The 23,959-nt window shown below is 67.1% G+C and overlaps 2 protein-coding genes across 2 annotated transcripts in view; one reads left to right on the plus strand and one right to left on the minus strand.

The window, feature by feature from the left end:
* The window catches only part of TBC1D22A (TBC1 domain family member 22A), a 78,787-nt gene extending 67,536 nt beyond the window's left edge, over window positions 1-11,251 (minus strand). Inside the window, exon 1 of the mRNA XM_045834919.1 lies at window positions 11,076-11,251. The gene's annotated coding sequence lies outside the window, so the exon portion shown is untranslated. The remainder of the gene's footprint in view (window positions 1-11,075) is intronic.
* A 3,233-nt stretch (window positions 11,252-14,484) lies between these two features.
* Window positions 14,485-23,959, plus strand: part of CERK (ceramide kinase) — a 28,505-nt gene continuing 19,030 nt past the window's right edge. The window contains exons 1-2 of the mRNA XM_045834756.1: window positions 14,485-14,644; window positions 14,793-15,287. Coding sequence (XP_045690712.1) covers window positions 14,485-14,644; window positions 14,793-15,287 — 655 coding nt within the window. The remainder of the gene's footprint in view (window positions 14,645-14,792; window positions 15,288-23,959) is intronic.

Below are 23,959 nucleotides of genomic sequence, written 5' to 3' on the forward strand. Positions count from 1 at the left end.
GCGTCTAGATGGGCCCGTGTCAGGCTTACGGGGTCTCAGCGTCGGCAGCAGGACCTCGGTGAGCCAGCCACCACGCCTCGGGTTCCGAAGCTCCACCCTGAGCCTCCGGGTCCTGCAGGCTCGCGGCCGGGGCCCCTAGTAAAGAGGCGACATGAGGTGGCGTTCGTCTCCGAATGCTGCTGTGGCAGATGACCCCAAACTAAGTGGCTGGAACAACCCGAAGCACTTTCTTACCGCTCTGGAAGTCCAAGTCCAAAGTCAGCTTCCCGGGGGTGGCCCAGCTGTGTCCCTCCAGCAGCTCCCGGGAGAGCCTGCCTCCCGGGCTCGCCAGCCCCCGTGGGCCGCCCACCCCCCGTCTTCAGAGCACCAGGCTCCAGCCGCTGCCTCATGCATCGCGCTGGCCCCCTCACTCTGACTCCTCCCGGGACCCTCCAGCGAGGGCCCGCCCCCCGGGGTAGGAGTGCACCCCACGCCAGGGCCCTTCACCTACAAGCTCCCTGCTGCCAGACCCGGTAACATCCGCCGGGGTGGGGCGTGGAGCTCTCGGGCCGCGATTCCGCCGACCACGGTAATTCCTGACATAGAGCGAAGGCTCTCCGTTTCCCCCCACGAGGGACCGGGGTCCCCCCCTCCACAATCCCATCCTTCCCGCTATTCCACATCCCCTTCCGGCACTCAATTCTGCACGAGCCGGGCTGTCGGTAGCCCCAGGAAAGGCAAACCCAGCGCACGTCGGCGTACACTCGTTAAACGGAAACCTTCAAGGTCGAAGGCTTTTCTGAAAGAAAGGGCTCAGCGAGCCACACGCCAACCAGAAAGAGGCCGGGCCCTGGGCCGCGCGGCCCGAGCCTCCGGCAGTGGGCCTTCAGGCTGTCTTTCCTCCTAGTCGCAACACGGCTGCCAGCTGCCGCCAGGGCTGCAGCCTCCCCTGCCCACAGCCAGGGTGGTGAGCGTTTTGCTTCCCAAAGCTCCGCACAGCAGGAGCCACAGGACACAGGCCTGGGAGGGCTGGGGGCCGGCTTCCCTGCTGTGTGTGTGGGGGCGGGGCAGCAGGAGACAAGACAGAAGGCGGGGAGGATGGCTTTGGAGACCCTAGACCCAGCGCTCAGCCCAGCGGCCCCCCGCACTGCACGGAGGCCCACCACTCCTAGGGACAGGCACCTCCTGCCCAGGAGGTCACGGGGCCGATCCTGGGCGTCCTCAGAGGGGGTCAGCGGGGGGCACGTCAGACAACGCTACGAAACAGCAGCCGAGGGTCATTTATAAACAAACGTGGCCCTGGCTGGCGTGGCTCAGTGGACTGAGTGCCAGCCTGCAAACCAAAGGGTCACCGGTTCAATTCCCAGTCAGGGCACAGGCCTGGGTTGCAGGCCAGGTCCCCAGTAGGGGGCGCTCAAGAGGCAACCATGCGTTGATACTTCTCTCCCTCTCTTTCTCCCTCCCTTCCCTTCTCTCTACAAATAAATAAATGAAACCTTTGAGAAAAACAAACGAGTGTGGACCTGGTGGGGTGTGTGTATGTGTGTGTGTGTGTGTCGAGTTTCCTTACTGGTGGACGTGCACAGCAATGTCGGAGGACCCTGGCGAGATGGCTGTTCGTTGCTGCTTGGTGTCTTGCTGCCCAGAGTAAGTAGCAGTGCCTGTCCCCGCTCACCATCACAGCGTGTCTGTGCACGCCCCGCCCCTGTCCCTCGGCCCACACCCACCTACAGGACTCCGGACCCCGGGACAGAGGCGGCTCCACTTGGAGGTGAGTTCCCTCCCTGCAGTGCTCACCATCCGCCTCTAGATGGCGCCCGGTGAAGCGGAGATTGGGGCCGCCCGAGGCCCGGGATCCGCCGACGAGACCTAAGGAAGAGATTAGGCTGCTGCAGGGTCGGAGGGAGTGTATCTGTGCCTGAAGTGGGGTGCCCGGGCAGAGGCCCTCAATGCCTGCACCCAAAGGATCCAGGGCTACCGGGTCCAGTGGCCCGCTCTGCACCCCTGGCGTGGGGCAGCCAGAGGGCCAGGCCTGGACGCTGCCTTGACCGCTGAGCAGTGTGTGAGGGCGGCAGCCAGCAGGGGAGGACGCCCAGGCCAGCCACGGTGGGCAGAGAGGGGCCCCCGGTGCTGACGCCAGCCCCTCCGGCCGGCAGGGCTGGCAGCGCCCCCCCTGCAGGGCTCCGGGCCAGAGTCCACACGTCCCTGCAGCTCGCCGGCCACGGGGTGTCCAGCGGACAGCAACCTCCCACCCAGCTCACCGGCCCACGCGGGGCTCCTCGGTCAGGAGCGGCAGGCGGGGCACACGCGTCCCCCCGGAGGGAATGGAGGCGTGGAGGGCCTGGGCCACCCTGTCCCGGCCCCCGAGGGCCGGACCCCGTCCACGCCTCCTGGACCTGCCCCCAGCTCCGCTGCCAGCTGGGCCGGGCACTTTGTCCACCCCGGCGTCCAGGCCGGCAGTGTCCCCACTGGGGAGGCCTGGCGCAGGCGGTGGCCCCGGAGGACACGGAAGGGGGTAACAGCCCGAGCAACTCCCAGCCCCGCTGTGGGCCTCACCTTGCCCATCTGTGAAACGGGGCCTGACCCCACCCTGGGCCCCTCACCTGGATCTTCAGATCGAGGGAAGAAGGTGGGCCATGGGGGGGTGGGACGGAGGGGCAGAGGGGGAGGGAGGGGGAGGGGCAGAGGGTCAGGAGGGGCGGGAGGGGCGAGAAGGGGAGACTGAGAGCCCTCTCTCTTTCCAAACCCAGGCGAGCTGTTGACGGACGCCCTCAGCCTGGGGCTCCTTCCTGGAGCTGTCAGGACTGGGCTTGGCCCTGCGTCCCTGTCCCTGCCTGCGTGCCTGCGTCCCTGCCTCAGAGAACCTTGGGCTCCGGCCAAGGCCAAGGGTGTTGCGCACCTGCCGCCCTGCCGCCCTGCCCCCCTGCCCTGCCCGTTTCCTCCTTTCCTCGGTCGCTCCTGTCAGCCGCTGACCCCAGACGCTCCCTCCCACGGCTGCCTGCCTGCGCCACGCCCAGTGCCCAGCCAGCGGCGGCCAGCTCTGCACGCAGCCTGGGTCGCGCCTCCGGATCCCAGAGGCCGTGAGTCACCACACTGCAGGCTGCTGGCGGGCGGCGTGTCCAGGGCCGAAGGGCTCGGAGAAACCAGAAAGGAACTGGGCGCTGTTCCCCTCCATACAGGACAAGGTCTAAGCCTACGGGGCCAGAGCCCAAGGCCTAGCGCCCCCCCAACCCCCCACCCCGTGCTGAGTGCCCAGGACCCACAGCCTGAGGTTCCCAGAGCTCTCACCCCCTCCGGCCCTGCCGTCCCCCGAGTCATGGGCGTCACATCAGCCTCTGTGAGCCTGGGACACCGGGTGCAGCCCGACAGCTGGCTGCGGTTGGGTGGCCCCAACTCTGTGTGGCCCGGGCCCCGCCCAGCCCCCTCCCCACCCCGTGTGCCCCCGAGGCTCTGCTAGAGCTCCACGAGAAAACTCAGGGGCGGGGCCTCGAAGGGACGCCCGCTGGGTGCCAGCCGCGGGGCCTGGTGCCTCGGATAGTCCGGGGGCCGGGGCGACGCTGCACTGGACTCCAGTAGCTTCTCCCCACCCTGCACCCCGAGACTGGCCCGGGCCTGCCTGGATGGGCTCTCAGCACACAGTGGGTCCTCTGCGTCCCCAGGAATCACTTTCCACAACGCTGAAGCCCCTCCCACTCGCGGCACGCACCGCACACCACACTGCACCACCCGCCGCTCCTCCCCAGCCACCGCTGGGCCTGCCCCTCACCGGGAACTCTGAGCCCGGCTGGCCGCAGGCCCGGCACGCCCGGCTCGGGCCACGTGCCGCGGGGGCGGCAGGACGGCCTGGCAGAGGAGCGTGCTGCGGTAGCCTCCTGCGTGCCTGTGTCCACGCTCCCACTCCAGGTCCTGCTGGCTCCGGCCTGTCTCCTTCCTGGAAGGGGAAGCGGGCTCCCGAGAGGGTGGTTGTTTTGTCCGCAGAGTGTAAGCAGGACACAGCGCAAACTGTGGGCACCCGGAGACCCGGCCCTCCCTTCCTGCTGCCCACCGAGAAGTCCCCGCCTGTACAGAGAAAACAGGCGCGTGTCCGGGCCAGGAACACGCCCGGGGCCTTCGCACGCCAGGCCCGCAGGCACCTCGGGGTCCTCTCCCGGCACCCGACTTTGTGGGTGGGCAGCCGGGGCCCAGACACCAGAGACACATGGTGGAGGCCGGGCTGCACTCGGCCCCAGCCCCCGACGCCCCCACTAGCCCATCCTGACGCCCCCCTCGTGACAAGCAGCAGCCTCCCAAAAGGACAAAGGGCAGAGGGCAGAGGGAGCAGCGCAGCTGGAGAGGGCAGCCCCTTGGAAGGAGGAAGGGTGGCCTCTCCCACGCTCTCGTCTAACCCCTGGTTCCTGGGTGTCGCGGTGGCCACAGGGGCCGAAGTCGGAGGGGCAGTCCCAAGAAAGACCGCACCACCTCTTGGGCCCCCAGCTGGGGTTCTCGCCCGCCCCAGCTGTCCGAGTGTCCTGGAGGCCAGAGCCCCGCGTGGACGGACAGGCAGAGGCCAGCTCACGGCAGCGGTGTGATGCCCACCAGCCCCCAGGGAGGGGCCGTGAGCGTGCAGACCCCATATTCGGGGTCTGGGCCCCCGACTCCAGGCGGCACAGAGCAAAGTGGGAGCCCACCACGTCTTGCCGGGCAGTGCAAGGACCACCGACACGCAGGCCACCGGGGGGAGGGGGCGTGGAGGCTGCAGGTTGTCACCCCCGCTCACCAAGTCAGGGGGTCTCTGGGGTCGGCGCCTCCCCAGCCTTCGCTGTCCTTGGCCCGTGGGAAAGCAGGAGGACGGTGGGCCGGGGCGTCCCTCAGGGCACCCCTGCCCCCCCCCCCCCGTGGAGGCGCACAGCTGCAGAATTTTCCACAGCTCTCCCAGTCCGCCGGCAGGGCCGCTGGGTGCTGGCTCGCAGCTGCCTGTTCTATTTCTGCTCCAGGCCCAAAGGAGGTCACCCACCTGGTGTCACCCGAGGTGAGCCCAGCCAGAGTGCCTGGTGGCCGGGAGCCCGGCCGCCCAGCTCCATGCCAGGGGAAGGCTGTGGAGCCCGGGCCAGGGCAGCCCGGGGCGACGGCCGCTTACATCGGAAAGATGTGCCAGAGTGTGGGACTTCGAGGGCCAAAACCGGGAAGTCCCGCGCAGGCCGAAGGAGCTGGTCACCGAGGGCGGAGGGGCGACCCGGTGTGCCTGCTCTGCGGGGCCCGTCCCCAGCTGAGCCGGCTCCGGCCACCCCGCCAGGGAGAGAGGCTCCAGACAGCACGGGAGCTGCTCCTCCAGCCCCAGAACACGCCAGCCCTGAGCTGCCCGGCCAGGCCAGGACCGCCGCCCAGTGGGACGCAGGCCATCGCGGCAGCAATAGCCAGAAGCCGCTCCCCTGAGCGAGCACCTGCTGCATCCCCGCCCTAGGCTCGGGCCTGGCCCTGGCCCTGGTGCTGTGCACGGACTCTTCCGGAGGCCTGGGGACACACCCACACTCTGCCTCTGGAGTGTCGTCCGCCCCGAGGCATCGGGTGGTGGGTTTGGGACCCACACGCACAGAGGACAGCGCAGAGACCAAAACATTAGGTGACTTGCCCACAGCTGTGCTTCTCCGTGGGGGGACCCCCCTCCCTGCCCAGGGGACTCAGGGTGATGTCTGGACGCATGTTTAATGGTGACAGCAGGGAGCTGCCTGCAGGCTTGGCTGGCTCCCCCCCCCCCCCCCCCCCCCCCTCCGCCCGGCTCCTCTGACTCCAGGCTGGGGACCCCTGCAGGTCACGAGGCCGGGCCCTAGCGAGTGCAAGGCCTGGCGCTGCAGTGGAATGGAGGGGTGGCGGGCGCTGAGGATGGGACGGGGGAGGCCACGCCAGAGGCGCCTGGGGTCCCAGGGAGGACTGGCCAGCCCCTTGCTGTTTCTCTGGCCCAAGGCGCCTACGCCTGCCCGCGGGGTCATCGCACCCCCAAGGAGCAGCTCAGAAGCCTCGGTCTCAGGCCCCTCCTTGGCCTCCAGGTATCCCCGCGGAGTAGGCGGAGAGTCATCAGCAGCGCCTCGGAGGTGAGGTGCGATGACAGTGTAGAGGGAATCACCCGGAGGACCGGGCAGCCGCCACCTCCGCGCTGGGCCTTAGACCGCGGAGACAGAGACCTCCAGCCGGGGAGGGCGGGGCATCAGCGTTCCCCACTGCTGTCTTCAGAGGAGGCTCGGGGGCCTGTGCTTGCACCCGCGCCGACCTCCGTGCGCCTGTTACCAGACCCAAGCCCGCGTGCCCGAGACTCTGGAAGGCCAACGCTCCGAACGTCGGGGTTCGGGATAAGGGAAGGATTTTCTACCGGGAAGGCGCCGACCGAGAAGATGGGAGGCCTCGCGGTGCCTCAAATCCATCCTCGGAAAGTGCAGAGTTCGCCTTCTCTTGGGGGAGGGGGAGGGGAAGTGGGAGGGGCCGGAGGCCATGGGCCCCCGGGCATCCGGGCGCCCTTAGGGGGTGGAGGGAGACTGTGCTCATCGGTCTGCTGACCCCCGTGGATGTGAGTCGGGTCGGGAGGTTCCTGCCGCTCTCCGGGGAGCAGTGCGACTGTCCCCTGCCTCCTGGGAGAGGCACTTCGGGGCGAGGGGCTGTTCCTGGGACACTCCAGCCTGGAGCGGAATTGCTCCGCGGTCAGCGCGTCCGCAGCAAAGCGGAGCGGGCGCTCTGAGCCCGAGGCCGCGGAGCGGAGCCAGCGGGGAGGGGATAGGGTCAGAGGGGCCTCGTGGTTCACGCTGTTGTGTAACTCCGATGAACCCACCCACCACTACCACGAGTGCGTGTGTGTGTGTGTTCTGTAGACGCCGGGGATCCCACCCGAAGCCCCGCCCCTCGGCACTCACGGTGCAGCGCGCACAGTGCGCCGGGGACGCGCAAGCACAGCGACACCCACCGCAGCATCCCGCGGTGGGACGGAGACACGCTTTCTAAAAAGGGCGGGAGGGGTGGAGAGTGCTGGGCGAGCGGGCGGGAAGGTCGCTGTCGCTGTGGTCGAGGACAGAGACTGCAGTGAAGGGACCCGGGCCCGCGGGGTCCAGGGCGGGAAGCGTGTTCGCAGCAGAGGCGCTGGGGCGTCTAAAGGCCAAAGCAGAGATCCTGCCGGGCCGCCCCTGGAGGGCGGAGGCCCAAGGGGAAGGCCGGGGCGGAGGCGCGGGCCTTGCACGAACCCGGTTTTCCTTCTTACAAGGGTCTCTTCGGCGAACCAAAGTGTCGCAGGTTCGATTCCCAGCCAGGGCACATGCCTGGGTTGCAGGCCACAGCCCCCAGCAACTGCACACCGATGTTTCTCTCTCTCTCTCTCTCTCTCTCTCTATCTCCCTCCCTTCTCTCTCTAAAAATAAATAAATAAATATTTAAAAAAAAGAAGAAGAAGAAGAAGGGCCCCTTTGGCTGCCGAGGGAAGCAGGAAGACGGACTTGTTCCAGGACGGGGGTCGGAACACCTCTTCCTGCTGGCGTGTTTAATTGTCCTCTGACAGGTCCAGACGCCATCGAATCCCAGCCCCCAGCCCCCGAGGCTTCCTGGCGGGAGGCGTGGCGGTCAGGTGCCGGAGGTGCGGAGCCGCAAGCCTGGGCTGTCTGAGAAAGTCGCCGTCACCTTCCCCAGGGCTGGCGGGCCGGTGCGGGTGGGAAAGGGCCACGCGCTGCCCCTGACCGGCTCGGGGCGGCCGGCCGGCCTGCATGGCGGCCTTGCGCACGCGGGGACAGGAAGGGGCCTCACGGGACAGTGTGGCCTGAAAAATTCCCGAATGAAAGCAGGTCACCCCCGGTCACCACGTCCTCGGCCGGCGTCTCCCCTGACGGAGGTCACCCTCCGCCGCAGCTGAGCCCGTCTGCGATCTCTCTGCGTCTGAGACGACGTGGCCTTGGGGTGTCCGGGCGCGTTCCTTCTTCCCAGACCCTTGGGGCACCGTCCCTCACCCCAGAGCGGGGGGCCGCACACCCCCGGCGTCACTGTGATTGCGTTGACTGTTCACAGCTACCGACCCTCACCCGCAAACGCGGAGGAATTTACCCAATCCCCGAGACCCCCCCTTGGCCTTCTCCCACCCCCCTAGTCCAGCACCGGGGGGGGGGGGGGGCGCGTGACCTCCATGTGTGAACAAAGGTGCAAAGCTGCCATTCCCCGGAGCCTGTCCTCCCTCCCTGGGGACTCTGCTTCCTGGCAGCCGCCGCCAGTTCGGCTCAAATACACTCATAAAAATTCCCAGAGGTCTGGACGCTTCTCATGTTGACACTGGCGAGCAAACCACGCCCGTCCACATGCACGCGGGGACGGCTTCCTCTGCACGCCCCGCCCCCACGTCCACAAAGCTCTGGGACGGCAGGGCGTCCGGGCTGGGGCTAGAAGGCTCTTGCTTTCTTGCTTTGCCTTTTGTTTGATCGTGGGAGGATTCGTTGGCTGTCTCCGGGGATGAAGGGGGACCGGATGGGGTGCTCCCCTGCCGATGGGGGCGTCGGCCGGTTCTGGCTCAGATGAGGTGGGACCCAGCTCAACCCCACCCTAGTGGCCGATGGGGCCTCTGGGCCTCAAGCCTTCCTTCTGTAAAATGGGGGCGTTCTGCTTTGTCCCCATGGGAGGCTGTGAGCTGGGTCCCGACCGACGCAGAGCAGGGAGTCGGTGGAAGGGGGGCCCCTGTTTTCCGGCTGCATCCGCAAATTCTGGAACGCCTTCTCGGGGCAGGGCGGGGGCAGTCATCACCGCCTTGGGCACCTACCCCGTCCTGCAGCGCTCCCTGGTTCTTCCCCACAGAAGCGCGACGCCCCTCCCAGGAAGCCTTCCCGCGCCCGCTGGGGCCGGCCCCTCTTCTAGGCCCTCTCAGCGCCGGGCCCCAGGCCTGCCTGACGGTCTCGCCCGCGGTGAGCTCCGCGCAGGCGCCCCTGGCCGCTCTGCCCTCAGGCTGGGTCCTTCCCCGCCGGGACCTGGTACCCAGGAGGGCTCGGGGCACATGAGTCTCGGGACCGGCTGCAATTCCTGCACTTCTTCTTCGCAGGCCGCCGCCCCTCCTGGCCTCAGTCTCCCCACCTGTGAAGGGGGCGGAACCAGCTGCTCCGGGTCCCCCGGTTCCCCTGCCAGCACTGTCCTCAGGGCACAGCTCCCGGCCCAAAGCTCACGTCCCATCGCTCTCCCCTCCCTGGTCCTCGTGCCTCAGTGCCCACGGTTTCCAGGTTGCCCTGTCTTTTCCTTGTGGTCTTCCCGCCACCCCCTACCCCATGCCACACGTGTCCTCTGGCCACCATCGCCGGCTGGCAGCCGTCTCGGCGTGGCCTGTCTCCTTTCCCCATGGCCGGTGTCAGCGATCCCCGAAGACCGGCCTGCAGTTCAGGTTGTTGCCACTGGTTTTTCTTCTTCCTTGTTTTTTTTTATTTGAGCATTGTTTTGGACTCAGGGCTACTACCTCCCTTGTTTACGCTGTGAAACGTGAATGGGGCGCAGACACTTGGCTCTTCCTCGCCCGCCACACGCCCTCCCTCCGGAGGGTGTCGTCTGCGGTCAGCGGGTCTGTTTGGGGCAGGTGCCCGCGTTCCCGGGTGCGCCAGGCCCCAGACGCAGCCCCGCCCCTCGCACCTGTCCCCGACACACCTGCCTCTCACCCCTGGTTCGCAGGAGTTCCTGGGGCCCCTGCCTCCCCCCGCCCCACCCCCTGCGGCCACATCAGGTCACCTGGCTCGTGGGCCTTTGCTCTTTCCTCTCGACTTTTTTTATAGACCTCAAACATAAAAAGACAAATAAACCTGCGGGCTGAGTGATCCAGCCTCCTCTTATCGGGCTGGAAATCACAGTTGGCGGCGCTTCTGGGCAGCGAAGGCCTCCGCTGTGGCCCCGCAGGCCTTGGGCATGAGGCCAGGTCTTCCCGCCCCGACACACCACTCCCCCCAACCAGGACGGACGAGGCCTCCTGGCCAGCTCCAGGCTCTGTCACAGACATCCCCAGGAAGGGGGCCTCCCTGGACACCCCTCCCCGAGCCCCTGAGCCCGGACACAGTGGCAGCTCCCAGCCACTACCGGGTCAAGGCCGCCCTGCGTCGTCCCAGAGCGGGCGCCGAGCTGCACACGCAGGGAGGCCCCTGGGAGGGGGGGCCTCGGGCAGCGTCCCCACAGCCTGGCCACCCCTGCCAAGGCCTGTGGCTCCGGCCCCCCGCCCAGCCCGCCAGCCAGCTCCCTCCGGCTGCGTGGAGGAGGGGGTCTCCCTGCCTCCCGAGCTGCCCCAGAGCCCCCCCCATCGCAGGAGCTCAGGCAGACCCCCACAGACAGCTGCCCTGGGAGGGGACACCCAGATGCTGCCCGGGTCACCCCTCGCCGCTGGATCCCCCGACCCAGACCCTCCCCTCCCCGGGACTGCTTCCTCGGCTGCGGAGAAGCGGCCTGGAGTAGGGTCAGCAGGGTCCCCACCCTCCGGGCCGCGGACAGGTACGGGTCCGGGCCTGCGAGGAACCGGGCCACACGGCCGCGGCAGGTGAGCGCAGACAGGAGGCGCCAGAGTCGTCCCGAAACCGTCCCCAACGCTGGCCTGTGGACAATTGTCTTCCACAAAGCCGGTCCCTGGTGCCAAAGAGGCCGGGGACCGCTGATCTTGAGGCCCGAATGAGCCGGCACCGAGCACAGTGGCCGGCAGCCTGTCAGGGCCCAAACGAGGGGGTCACCGGGACAGGCCCGGGGCCCACAGGGCCCACAGGGTCCAGCCCCAGCGTGAAAACGGCCTTGGGGGCCCTTCCCAGGGTGCGGTGCTGCCTACAGTGCGGGGGCAGGGGTGCTAGGAGCCCCAGTGCCTGGCCACCTCTGGAATTATTTTCAGGGAGCCCCACCTCACCCACCCGTGGCCCCCACCAGAGGGGCCCCCTCCACCCAGCCCGGGCTGGGCTCGCCCAGGCAGGCGGGCAGGTCTGGCCTCTGAGACTGGGAGTTGAGTCTGGGTGGGGCGGGGGCAGGTCCGGCAGGACAGCCCGGGTGCCCTAGAGGACCGGCCGGGCCACTGTGGGTGCAGGCCAAGCACGTACCAGCGTGCGTGTGCGCCCCTCAGGCCCCCCTCCCCCACGGCGGTGAGACGTAGGAGTGCCCACCCGTCTGATGGCCGTCCTGTGTAACTCGTGCGGGTCGGGCTGCTCTTCCAGACCGCGGTCTCTCCGTCTGTCGGCGGGAAGGTGATGCCTACATCCAGCAGTCATTGCCGGGGTCACGTGTGCCACATGGGGACGGGCGTCTCATAAATCACCAGTCCACCCTCCCGGTGTTCAGCCTCCTGGGGCCCCAGACATTCCTCCCAGGCCGTCGGCCCTGACAGGCGGCCAGCGGAAGGCTGTTCCCGCAGAGCGGAGGGCAGAGGGCGGCTGGCCCAGGTGTGCTCCCGCCCCTCCCGGGAGTGCCCGGGTGCCGAGGCGTGTGGCCGACCGCGTGGGGAGCCGGCCGGGGCGGATAAGCGGGCAGCTGTCACCATAAACAAGGCCAGGGCCTCCTGGGGCAGGGAGAAAGTAGGTCAGGGGCCTTGGAGGGGATGCTGCTGGAAGGGGCAGCTGGTGCCCAGGCCCCCACTGGTGGCCAGGGCTCTCTGGGCAGGAAGGGCCTCTGGCATGGACGGCCCAGTGGGGACGACACTTGGAGGTGTTCGGGGGCAATGCCATGTGCCTAGGCAGGACCTCAGGGTCCCGGCAGCCCGAGTGCGAGGTGCCCTGGGTCGGCAGTGGGCGGGTCAGGGCTGGCCAGAGACCAGGGCTGCAGCCCAAGCCCGCAGACTGGACAGGGCCAGGTGGCAGGGCCCGACTGCGCGGAGCTCCTGGCTCGGGGTTGACCCCCTGCAGAGGGCCGGGGCCAGCTGTGCCCTCAGCAGGCCGGTGACAGGTGGGGACATTGCCCCCGCCGCAGCAAGTGAGGCTGGCACGGCAGCCTGGCCAGGAGCCCCACACGGTGAGCAGCCCAGAGAGGCGCAGTCTCAAAGGGGGGCCTGTGGGGTGAGAGGGGCACGGGGCGGGGCTTCCCCGGCAGCGCTGGGGGAAGGGCCCTCAGACAGGGCCCCGCGTGGGAAAGGTGTGTCTGCCAGGGCCCAGGTGAGCGAGGTGGCTGGGAAGCCATCCAGGTGCTGGGGCCTTCGAAGGCTCTCCAGTTGATAGTCCTTTGGACGGATGCCTCCACGGCCAGCTCCGCACACAGCAGGGCCCGGCAGCCGCCCTGTGCCTCCCGTGTCCCCAGGGCTGAGCTCAGAGTCCTGGGCCTGAGGCCTCCCAGCCCTCCCCCATCCAGCTCACCTGCAGGGAGTGTGTCTTCTGAAATCCTGGCCTTCCCTAGCACCTTCCCCCCCAGGCGGAAGCGTGGGGTCTTGCGTTGTTGCCCAGGCCCCTCCCAGCTAAGCCCACAACCAGAGCCTCCCGGGTGCCAGGCCCACGGTTTGCTTCGCTCGGGTTGCCAAATTCCACAAACCAGGCAGCTCAGCTATCGGAAATTATCTCCTCCTGCCCTGGCTGGCGTAGCTCAGTGGATTGAGCGCGGGCTGCGAACCAAAGCATCGCAGGTTCAATTCCTAGTCAGGGCACATGCCTGGGTTGCAGGCCAGGTCCCCAGTGGGGGCCATGTGAGAAGCAACCACACAGTGATTCTCTCTCTTTCTTTCTCCCTCCCTTCCCCTCTCTAAAAATAAATAAATTAAATTTAAAAAAAGAAAGAAAGTCTTCAAAAAAATTATTTCCCCCTGGGTCTAGTTCACAAAAGAGGCTGGAAGTGCAAGGTCAAGGTGCCGGCAGGCGTGGCCCCCCCCCCAGAAGCCTCTCTCCTGAGCTCGCAGAGCGAGGGCCTCTTGCTCTCCCGTCACACGTGAGGGCCCCGGGGCTCTGCGGGTCCAAACTTCCTCCTACGGGGCCCCAGCCAGACTGGATTAGGGCCCACCCACTGCACCCTACTCTATCTTGGTCCCCTCTTCGAAAGCCCCGTCTCCAAACACAGCCCCGTGCTGAGGTCCTGGGGGTGAGGGCTTCAGCACAGAATTTTAGGGGGTCACCACTCAACCCCTAGCCGCCACCAGCACTGGGAGCCCCGGGCCTGGCCTATGCGCTTGGAGTCTGCTGAGTGAAGCAGTGTGGGGGGCCCGCCTTGGGGCTCCCCGGTGTTTTGGAGTTGAGTTGCTGTCCCTTCCGCAGAGCCTCCCGAGGGCAGGGCGGGGTCAGAGTCCTCTCCGGGTCCCCCGCTCGGACGATAGGACCTTTCACGAGCCGAGGTGTGACATTGAAGGGTCTCCCGGTGAACAACCCGTTCGGGGCGGAGCAGCCTCGCCCAGAGGGGCCTCAGAGAGAGGCGGGGCAGGGAGACCGCCGCCCGCCCCTCCAGAGCCCCTGCCCGCCAGCCCCTTCCCGCCCCCTCGCACGCAGCGTCTGTATCCAGAGAAGTTTCACATCCGCGTTTCGGGAGCGTCGGGGCGGCCGCGTGGGAGGCAGGGCCGGGCAGCGACACCAGGCAGGCCTGGCCCCGGGCGGGGCCGGGGCTCCCAGCCCAGCGTCAGCCCTGCCCGAGCCCTCCTGCTGCCGGGGCGGGCGCCCAGGAAGGGTGACTCACAGGGCGATGGCAGCTCGGGGCCTGCCCGTGGGCCACCCTGTGCCAGGCTCGCCCTGCTGCCGTCCACAGGGAAGGCTCCCGAGGGAAGCGAGGAAACACTGGGCTGGGCAAGGGGGGCTGCGGGGGGCCGGGGGCTGGGGCCCTGAAGCCAGACCCCCGCCCCTTCTAAGCCTGTGCCTGTGAGCACGTTACTCATCTTCTTGGAGCCTCCCTCCTTCTCTGATAAATCTGGGGCAGGCGCGCTCTGCTGACTACACCCGGGCCTGTCTCCGGCCTGGGGGCCACAGGGCCAACGGGCGCGTCCCCATGGAGCTGAGGAGGGCAGACACACTCCGAGGGCGGGCTGGAGCCCCGCTGGGGTGCAGAGCAGCGGTCCACTTGGCTGGGTGGTCAGGGACGACCCCCTGCGGACAGGGGAGGGTTTAATCTGGGCTCAGAACAGCAGCCCACTCTCCTCGGGCCCGCTCAGGAGAGGGGCTCAGCTGTCTGCGCCCCGGCCCCCACCCCCACTTTCTCCCAGGGCCCTAAGAGAAAGCCCCCACCTCCAGGTGCCTTCACTGCCAGCCGGCCTGCAGGGCCCTTGTCTCCGGGGGTTCCCGGGGCAGCTCACACCCCAGCATGCCCCCTTGCAGGCCGGCACGGGAGGGCAGGGGCTGTGGGACCCCCAGCTGCTGTCTGCAGCCTCCAGCCCCAGGGGGCTCACAGAGCCCTGTGGTGGGCAGTAGTCCCCCGCAGGCCCCTGAGCCGGCCTCTGCTGCCTGGGACCAGGACATGTCTCCTCAGCCTGGGGGTGCGGACACAGGGGGACCCTGCACCCAGCCGGCCTGCTTTGGAAGCCGGCTCCGTCCCTTACTGCGGACTGCCCAGGCCCTGACACTGCCCGCACGGGCAGTGGGGACGCCGCAGCCCCCGCCTCCTCAGGCAGTCGTCAGGATGGGAAGGCAGCGGAGAAGAGAAGGTGGCGCGTCCACGCTAGGTGTGCTAGGGCCCGCAGCTCCCGCGGGTGCTCGAGGACCGCAGGGCCGGCCCAGCCAGGGAAGGAACCTGATGCCTCACGTCACAGGCCACCCGTGGTCGCTGCACCGAGATTGGCGTGGGTGCCCACTGGCAGGGTCCGCCCCGCCCCAGGGCCCCCGGCCTCCCGCCGCCTCCGCACGACTCCACACAGCGTTTCTGCGCCGCCAGAGGCCCCGCCTGCCTCTGCGACCCGCCGCGGGGGCGCTGCTGAGACCCTGAGAGAGGCTGCAAGGGGGAACCGCCTCCTTCGGAGCCGGAGCCGTGCTGCCGCGCCCGGGCCAGCGCCTGGTCCTCGCAGCGCGCACCCGCCGGGACCCGATCTGTCCTCGGGTCGCCGCGCGGCCCCCTGGTCTCGCCGCGCTCGGTCCCCCGAGGTCCCCTCCGCCCTCCCCGGCCCCGCGGCCGCCGTGCGTACGGGGTGACGCAGCGCCGCTGGCCACGCGCCCCGCCCGCCCCGAGCCGCCGCCGCCGCCGCCGCTGCCGCCGCCGCGACCCGGCCAGGCTCCAGGGGCCGCTAACGGTCCCGCGCTCCTCGGCGTCCGCGCCCCAGCCGGGCCGAGCCGAGCCGGCGCCCGGGGCTGGCGCGATGGGGGCGGCCGAGCCGCTGCTCTCGGTGCTGTGGGTGAAGCGACAGCGCTGCGCCGTGAGCCTGGACCCGGCGCGGGCGCTGCTGCGCTGGTGGCCCAGCCCGGGGCCGGGAGCCGGCGTCCCCGGCGAGGGTGAGTGTTCGCGGCGGGCCCGCCTCGGCGGGAGTCCCGGGGGGCGCGCCGGACGGGGAGGGAGGGGGCCCGGGAGGCGGAGGGGGCCGGGGAATCGGTGGGGGCCCGGGAGGCCTCTGGTGGGGCGCGGGGAGTGTGTTCACCGAGGGGCAGAGTGACGATAACACTCGGGGAACAGAGAGCGAGCCTGACTCCTGGACCGGGAGGGCAGGGGGCTGTGACCCGGGAGGGCGAGGCGAGAGGTGTTGCCGCCCGGAGGTCGGCGTGAGTCCAGCGGCGTCCCTGGGGCCGCATGCCTTGGACCAGCCCACAGGTATCTGAAGGGCACTGTCCCCGGAGGCTGATGGGAGGATCCCTAAGAGGCGCCACCGGCTCCGGTTTCTTAGTTTAACCCCCCCGGGGCAGAGGCTTCCCTTTTGGGGATCCAGAACCCAGAGGCAGCCTCACAGGGTCCGGGCTCGCTCTGGGGAAAAGTGAAGGGCCCCGACCTTCTGTCCCGGATGTGCTGGGGGCGGGGTTGCCCTGGTGCCGGCCTGGTCTGGAGAAGTGTCATTTGGATAAAAAAAAAGAAAGGCTGCAGCAGCCCGGGGGCCGCTGTGTGGTGGCCGGGTGCACACGCCAAGGGCAGGCTGTCCGAGCCGCAGGGCCGTGGCAGAGGAGTGGGCAGAGGCACGTCCCGGAGACGTCATGTGACCCTGGGAGTGGGGATTCTGGAGGCCAGGCCTGGGCAGTGAGGGGCCGGAGGCCAGGCGGGGGAAAGCCGGGCTGGTGAGTGTGGGCGTGTTCTGTTTCATTCATTTGTCCTCTCCGAGCTGTTCCTGAAGCCTGCCCGGCAGCCCAGCGCCTGTGACAGGGGCCCAGCCCGGTGGCCCCACGGGGACACTCACACAGGCGGGCGGGCAGGTCTGAGGAGGAGCTCCAGCCCGGGGTGGGGGGCTGGCCCCTGCAGGACCGTGCCTCAGCAGCCCTCACTCCCACGGCGGCGAGGGCCAGAGGCCTGGACAGGCTGCACGCTGTGGGGGGCGAGGGTGCAGGCGGGAGGGGCGTCCCGTGCAAAGGCCCTGGGGCCGGCCAGCAGGGGCATCCGGTGGGGAGGGGAAGCGGGCCTTCGCAGGGGCTGGGCTGGGGGCCTGGCCGTGGACGCCCCGGACGGCTCTGTCCAGCGTCGTCACACTCGTAAAGGGCCCCTGTGGAGAGGGGCACGGGAGGGCCGGGAACTGAGTCGCCCAAGAGCCACTGGGGGAGGGGCAGGGGTTCATCGTTTCAGTCCCTGGGGTGGGGGTGGCAGAGGTCATATTCTGGGATGCCTCTTCAGCACCTCGGGGCAGGCGCAGGTGCTGGGGCGGGTGCCGCAGGCGCTGTCTGACGCTGCTGACCTAGGTCGGGCCAAGGTCAAGGGTAGCCTTGGACCCATAACCTGGTGGTTTCTGGCCTTGAGTCACGGGAAGCCTTGGGTTCTGACAGCTTGTCTGTGGCTAGGTGTCTGGGAGTTCCCTCCTGTAGGGTCTTTCTGATGTCCCCTCTGGGGGACATGTCTCGCTGGGTGTCACTGTCCAGCCTCCTGGCACCCCGGCCCCTGCCCCTGCATCCAGTTGCCACTCTGGGATGCTCCGGTGACGGAGCCTGGCCCCGCGCCGTGGGCTTCGGAGCTTTTCAGTGGGTCTTGGGGCCTACGGCTGACCACATACTGCCCTCGTGTCCTGTCTGATGGGTCACCTCTGGGCCAGCCGTGGCCGGGCCCTGCAGGACAGCCACCTCTGCCTGCAGACAAAAGACTGGGCTAAGGACGGTTGAAGCCACAGGCCCGGCGAGCATCTGAACCTGGAGGCTCGGGGGGGGGGGCCCAGTCCAGCCGCTGTGCCTGTAACCACCTCCAGGTCAGGCCGGACCCCGCCAGGCTGGAGAGGCCAGGCGGATGGCCGGGAAGGAGGTCCTTCACCACCGGTTTGGGGTTTTGAGATCCTCAGCTGGCTACTACTATGGCTTCGGGTCGCCAGTCCTGCCTTCTGTGGGGTGGCAGCGTCCACTGTGCGGTCAGCTTGCATGGGTGGGCTGCCCACCCTGCAGCTGCTGCCCTCTCTCCTGGACCGGCGGCTGCTGCTCGGCTGTGACCCTGATGACACTTTTGTACAGGCGCATGGGGCTTCCCAGCAGGCACCCCCACCCCCACCCCCCGCCCCCATCCTGAGGCTGGGCCCAGGCTGGCCGACTTCCCCCAGGGGGCAGCCTGTGCTCCTCACCTCTGTTCCCCCACAGCCCACACCGTGCAGAGACACAGCCATGCCAGCTCTCTGGGTGTCCTTGTAACTCTGCACCCTAAAAGGCATCAGGCCCCCCGGTGGATTGCTCCCTGTTCCAGGGCAGAGGGCAGACCCCCACTGTCCACTGGACACTGACTCGGTTAGCAGAGTGCAGTGCCCAGCCCTGCTGCCACCCCCACTCCTGCCCCAGATGTGTCCAGAGGTGCCTGGACAGGCTGTGGCCTGGTGGGGGAAGGGGCGGAGGTCATACAAAAACAGACTCCGGAAGGACCCTGTCCTGAGGCCAGCCAGACGGCCACCATGGAGCTCCGGGGACAGGCAGGGGAGGGGTGACATTGAGAACCCCCCTCTTAAAAGGGCAGAGAGGGGGGCCGAGCTGGGTGTGGCCACGTAGGATATTTCAGCCAGTCCCCCCACCCCGCCGTTTCTCCCGAATATCGCTCCTGCTCTCCACGGGAAAACTGGAAGCTGGGAGGTGACGGCCCCTCAGGCCCGTGATTTACCAAGGGAGCTGGCTCCTCTCCCGGCCCCGGGCTGCCCTGCGGGTGGCCACGGGGGCACGCGGCTGGGCGTCTGGGAGTGAAAGGAACCCGCAGGCCCAGGGCCTGTCGCGCCAGCTCAGGCTGCCAGCACGTGCTCCCGGGTCGGAAGTGGGGCCGGCCGAAAACAGGAAGCCCGACAGAGGCCTCCCTAAGCGCCCTGCTGTGCCAGTTGAACTTGCACAGGCTGAAACCATATCTGGATTTCGTCCTGGGCTTAGACTCTGAGTGGGTTCTTCTCGAGTTGGGGCTGAGAGCAGTGGGGTGGGGGGAGCACTTCCCAGGCTCCCCCTTTGAGGGAGGAACCCCCCTCCTTCCACAGCCCCACCTGGGACGCCCGGGCCTGGCGGTGAGCTCCGCGAGCAGGTCATGAATGTCGTATTGACAAAGCGCGTCCCCAGCACTCCCTGAGCGGCGAGTTACGTGGGTGAGCCCGAGACCCCGCGCGGAGCCGCCGCAGGGACAGGTGCCCGGGCTCCGGGGCTTCCCAGCAGGTGTCAGACAAAGCAGCCACCACCCCCCCTCGCCGCAGGTCCTGCGGGCACCTGCCTCGGTGGCTGTCAGATTACGTGGTTTTGCAGCGGCAGCAAGACTGCCATTGTCCTGAGATTATTCCAAGGTGAGCTGGCATGTGTTATTCTAAAATAGGTCAGCAGCGTTTCTTAAAGGGCCAGAGAGCGAATGTTTCAGGCCTCGTGGGTCCCAGTTTCTCGGCTCTGCGGTTTCGGCAGAAAGCAGCTGCCGACAGTCCTCGAGTGCAGCGTGTGGCTGCGTGCCGATAAAACCTTATTGGTGAGAGCAGGCCGCGGGCTGGACCCGCCGGCGGCCGGCCAACCGTCCTCCAGAGCCCTGCTCCCGAAGAAGCAAAGGCAGCGTGATGTGTTGTAAAAGCAGCTGATCCGGACGGCCCCAAATACCGTGGCCTTCCAAACAACACACGGAGCTGGTCATCCGGAAAAACCGCCATGGCAGTTTGGGGAACACACTCATTCGCGGTCTGACCCGGCCGTGCACTTGGCTGTCAGCAGAAAGCCGGTCAGCACAGGATGGAGCGCGGCCTCGGAGGAGGAGCAGCACAGACGGACAGACGTCTGCAGACCGACCGACAGAACCAGGCCGCTCCCTTCCTCGCTCTCGGGTCTCACTGGCCCGCCCGCGTCAACCCAAGTTCAAAGAGAAGCAGCGTGTGGGGCCGGCCCGGTCTGCGTGGGCTGGTGCTCCCCGGCCCCAAGAGGACGGGTCGCTCGCGTGGGCGGAGCCTCGCAGGAACGGGGCTGGCCGCCGGGGGGCGGTGCCGAGCTCGCCCTTCCCTGTGCGCGCCGACCTTGACCTTCCGTCCACCTGTGCTGTTTGGAGGGGCTGCGCCGTCTCCGACCACGACGGCGCCCTCCTCCGTTCGGCCTGGTGGGCCGGTCCGCTTTGGCGTCACACGTCTCCCGCTCCGCGGCGCGCGCACGCTCAGGGTCGCGGTGCCTTCGCTCCGGACCGAACCCTCCCCTGTGCGCTGTCCCGCTCTGTCGCCGGCTGCCTCCGCCCCGAAGTCGGCTGCCCCTGCCGGCACAGCCGTGCCTGCTTTCGGTTCACCGACGCCGCGCGTCCTCTCTCCCGGCGCTCGTCGGCATCACTCGCTCCCCGGGGACTGTCCTCAGCCCGCGCACGGTCGAGCCCTGTTCCTCACGCACTCGGCCGGGCCCTGGCACTTCACTGGGAATTTCGGCCTGCCGCTGTTATTTTTTGTTTTCCTTTCTTCTCCCGCTTTTCCATTTCTCCTTTTCCTTCTTCCCGCCTTCCCGCGGATTACTTAACACTTTCGTAGAATTCCACTTTGACTTATCTGTGTGTCTTCATGGGCTATTGTGCCTCTCCGTGGGTAGCCCCTGGGTGGCTGCCACACCCCTGACCCGCCCGGGGCCCCCGGGCAGTCCCGGTGCCTGTCTGAGCGGGGTGCCAGCCCGCACCTCCCTCTGCAACACCCGCCCCCCGCCCCCTTTCGTCACGTGGTGGCCCGTCTCCTCCCCTGCAAGGGGGGCACACTTGTGTGTTACAACCTCATCTTCAACCCTCACGCGCAGCCCAGACGAGTCAGGACGGAAAGAAACCCCGCCGTGATCCCCCGAGTCTCTTTTCTCACCACGTTCCTTCCCCCTCTTTCCCGGGGAAGAGTCCTCGTCCCAGCGCCTCTAACTGTTCCTTCCCGGCAGGTCCGCGGGGCGAGTGCTCTCGGCCCTCCCCCACCCGAGCGCGCCTCGGTTTCCCCGGAGTCCCGGAGGGACGGCCCTGAGGACGCACTGCCCCGCTTCCTTCTGGCTTCCACGGCTTGCGACGAGGAGCCCACCGCCCCTCTGCTTCTCTTCCTCCCCGGGTCCCCGGCTGTCTCTGCCGCCCACTGACTGAAAGGACTCTTCCTTTGTGTTTGGTTTTCAGAAGACTGGCTACGATCGGTCTCAATTTGGATGTTTTTGGGTTTGTCATAGTTGAGGTTATGTCTTGACAAATTTGGGACGTTTTGGGACATTTTTTAGTACATTTTCAGTTCCTCTTCTCTCCTCTGGGAGTCCAGGGACGGAGGAGACGATCTTTCGTTACCGCCCCAGAGCTCCCCAAGGCCCCGCCGATTGCGTCCAGTCTGCTTATCTGAGTCATTCAGGCCGCGAGGCCTCTATTGTTCAGTCTTCGGTTCACCGACTCGCGGCCCTGTCCCTTCACTCCGACGCCGGGTCCACCCGTCTGTTTTCTGTTCTGAGTATTCTGTTTTTCAACTCTAAAACTCCCATGTGGTTCTTTGCGTCTCTGCGTCTCTGCCGAGACCTCACACGGCTGTGGTGCGAGTGTGCGATTCTCATGAAGCACAGCCACTGTGGACACCCCGACCTCTTTGTCAGGTGACGCCGCCGTCTCTGCCATCTTCACGCTGACATCTTGTGACCGTCTTTTTTTTAAAAAAAAATAAAAGACTTTGTTTATTTTATTTTTAGAGAGAGGAGAAGGGAGAAAGAGAGGGAGAGACACATCAAGTGTGTGGTTGCCTCTGGTGTGCCCCCTACTGGGGACCTGGTCTGCAACCCAGGCAGGTGCCCTGACTGGGAATCGAACCGGCAACCCTGTGGTTCGCAGGCCAGCACTTAATCCACTGAGCCACACTTGTCTTTTTTTCATTCGTTTTGAGTGCTTCCTGGTTCTGGGCGTGCTAGTGAAGTTCCCTTCGACCCCTGGACGTGGTTGCATTGTTGTGAAACTCTGGACTTTATTCAACCCCCGTCAGCTGATGTCCGCTGGCCCTCGGTTCCATCGGGGAAGTCGGGCTCGTCGTCATTGCCACGTGGGGGAGGCAGTCCAGGCTCCCGGGGTCGTGGACAACCAAGGAGGGGCTCCTTGGTGCTGCCGGGTGGGTGGGAGTCCCGGCCCCTCACTGGGCCCCACCGAGCCTCCCCGCTCCCTGCAGGGTGTCCCGCCGCCTGGGTGAGTGGAGGAGGGTGGTGCAGAGAGGTCTCCGGGGACACCGCCTGGTGAGGAAGATGAAGGGCACCTGCTTGACGCATGGGTCACCACCGGCCAGCAGTGATCACGGAACGCTGTGGATGGCTCGTCGAAACACGAGAAAAAACATGCACAGAGACAACCAGGTCCTGTGGGGGATAGGAGCAGCAGGGCCGCCACTCATGTGGGGAGCGCTTGGCCACCCTCTCTCCTGGAGGGCGCCATGGCCAGCCTCCCTGGTGGGGAGAGCACCCCGTTCCCCCTCCGGAGAGGCTTTTTACTGGTGTCGTTTGCATAAGAATTCAGGTAAAAGCTCATTACTCATTGCTAGGAAGTAGGGATCAAATAATAGATAACAAGGAAGTCTGAGGGCCTATTTTGAGTCAGGGTCAAAGAGCTGTAAGACTTTAAGGAACAAACTAACTTCCTCCTTGGACCCTTCTCATTCCACTGAGAGCATTCTAAACAAAGCAGGTTTCACAGTAATTTACATGTTCTTTCTTAGGCCTGATCACCCGGAGAACCCCCGCCCCGCCTTTTCAGCACAGGGCAGCACCACCCTGTCATTGTTTCAGGCTTAGGTGGAGCAAGGGAAGTAAGGCAACCAAGAGATAAGGAGGTTTTTCTCCCAGATGATGAGGACTCAGGCTTTGTCAAAGCCGAGGGGCCAGGGTCCATCCCCGCCTTTTGCTGTAGCCCCCAAAGTCCTTTTGGGGGCCTCCCACGTGATCGTGCCTGTCTTAGGTCGCCCCCCCCTTGGGGAATCTTACCCATCTTTGGCTAACCGACCAAGCTTTGGGGTTCAGTTATGAATGAAGCAGCAGAAGCAGCACTCCTGTCAGGGAGATAAGCTTTTGTCTCCTTGCTGGCTTACGGTTCCAAGGGCGTTCCCTTAGCCTTAGCCTGGGTGGGGGTTACAGCTTCTGATACCAGGCAGGGTGGTTTCCAACACCTGCTGCTTGGGGGGTGGACATCCAGCTCCTGTGCTGTCCACACGGACCCTTTGGGCAGCGAGGCTGGTCACCAGCCAGCCATGTTCGGGGGGCAGAGTTCCACCTCCCTACGTGGCTTTTCTTGCTCCAACCTGGCCCGGAGTATTGGGGTGCCTCCTTACACCCCCGAGGGTGAAAGTCTGGGCTCCCCATCAGCCTGGGCTGGCATGTGGGGGGTGGAGCCAGTGTCTTCTGTGTTCACTGGAGGGGGGTGGAGTGGGGGGGGGCGGTCTGGCCTAGGGTTTTCCGTCTCATTGGGTTGCCCTCCCCTGGGCCTCTGGCCGAGGGATCTGGCTTCTGTGGGAGCTTTCGAGCACACCCATTGGACGACGGCTTCTGTGATGTCCACGCTGATATCTCTGAGGCCACGGAAGCCCTAGGGCACGCCCCCTCCAGTGGGACCCCCAGCCCCGAGGTCCCCCGGGGAGGGTCCCCTTCTCCGCACCGCATAGAGTCTCGTCCCGCCTGCAGTGCGTGGGGAGGGCCGGGCAGAGCGCACCAGCCCGCCTGCGGGGGCTGGGAGGGCCTGCGCGGTGTGTCTCCCGTCTCTCCCCTCCGGGGCCGGATTCCCCCTGCCGACCTGTCCCAACCCCGGACTCGCCCGTCACGCCCACTCTGCTCCGCAGCCTCTCCGCGGGACTTTTTTCTCCGGACACCGTTCTCTCAGTTCTAAACTTTCCACTCGGCTCCCTCCGACCGGCTCTCCGAGCTTCCCACCCACTGTGAGAAGGTGTAGCAGCACCCCACGGAGCATGGCGGAGTGACCGTGTAAGGCGTTCATGGGACCGCCCCCCGCCCAGTCTGGGTCATCTCAGCTACGCGCCTGCGCACCGTCTTTTCCTTGAGACCGGCAGCGCCGCCAGGTCCTCGGTGTTTTGATGAGTTTTGGATCCCGGAGAGTTTGGTCATTGTGCCGTACGGCTCTGGGTCCTGTTAAATTCCTCCGGGGAATTGTGTCTTCTTGGGCAGGTGCTCGGCCTGCTCAGGCTCAGACGCCCGTGCGCCTCCCGTTGTGGGAGGGGCCGGGGGCACGTGCGGGCCCGCCCCCTGTTGTCTCCTAGTGCCGCGCTGCTGGGGACCACCCCTGGGTTCTGGGTGCCGGCAGGGAAGGCAGTTCCGCCCCCGGGGCGCCCCTGCGCTTCCGGCGTGTTCCTCGCGTGGGCGGCCAGGTGTGAGCCAGGCCACACGGAGTCAGGACGCCCTTCCGCACGCCTCCCGCCACGCTCAGGCTCCTCCGCCAGCCGGAGCGGTACATGCGCTTTCCTGTCCGCGGCCAGCGCGCGCTGTTCCTGACCTCGGGCTGCCCCGGGGCCAGAGCTGGCGGCGGGGGCTCCTGCCCGGCACTCGCTCACTCCTCTGGGGGCGCCCCCGGCCAGCGGCCGCTGCTCTTTGCCGTTAGAGAC

The sequence above is a fragment of the Phyllostomus hastatus genome, unplaced genomic scaffold, assembly GCF_019186645.2.
Source record: "Phyllostomus hastatus isolate PE091 unplaced genomic scaffold, TTU_PhHast_1.1 phas_contig_198, whole genome shotgun sequence".
Lineage (NCBI taxonomy): Eukaryota > Metazoa > Chordata > Mammalia > Chiroptera > Phyllostomidae > Phyllostomus > Phyllostomus hastatus.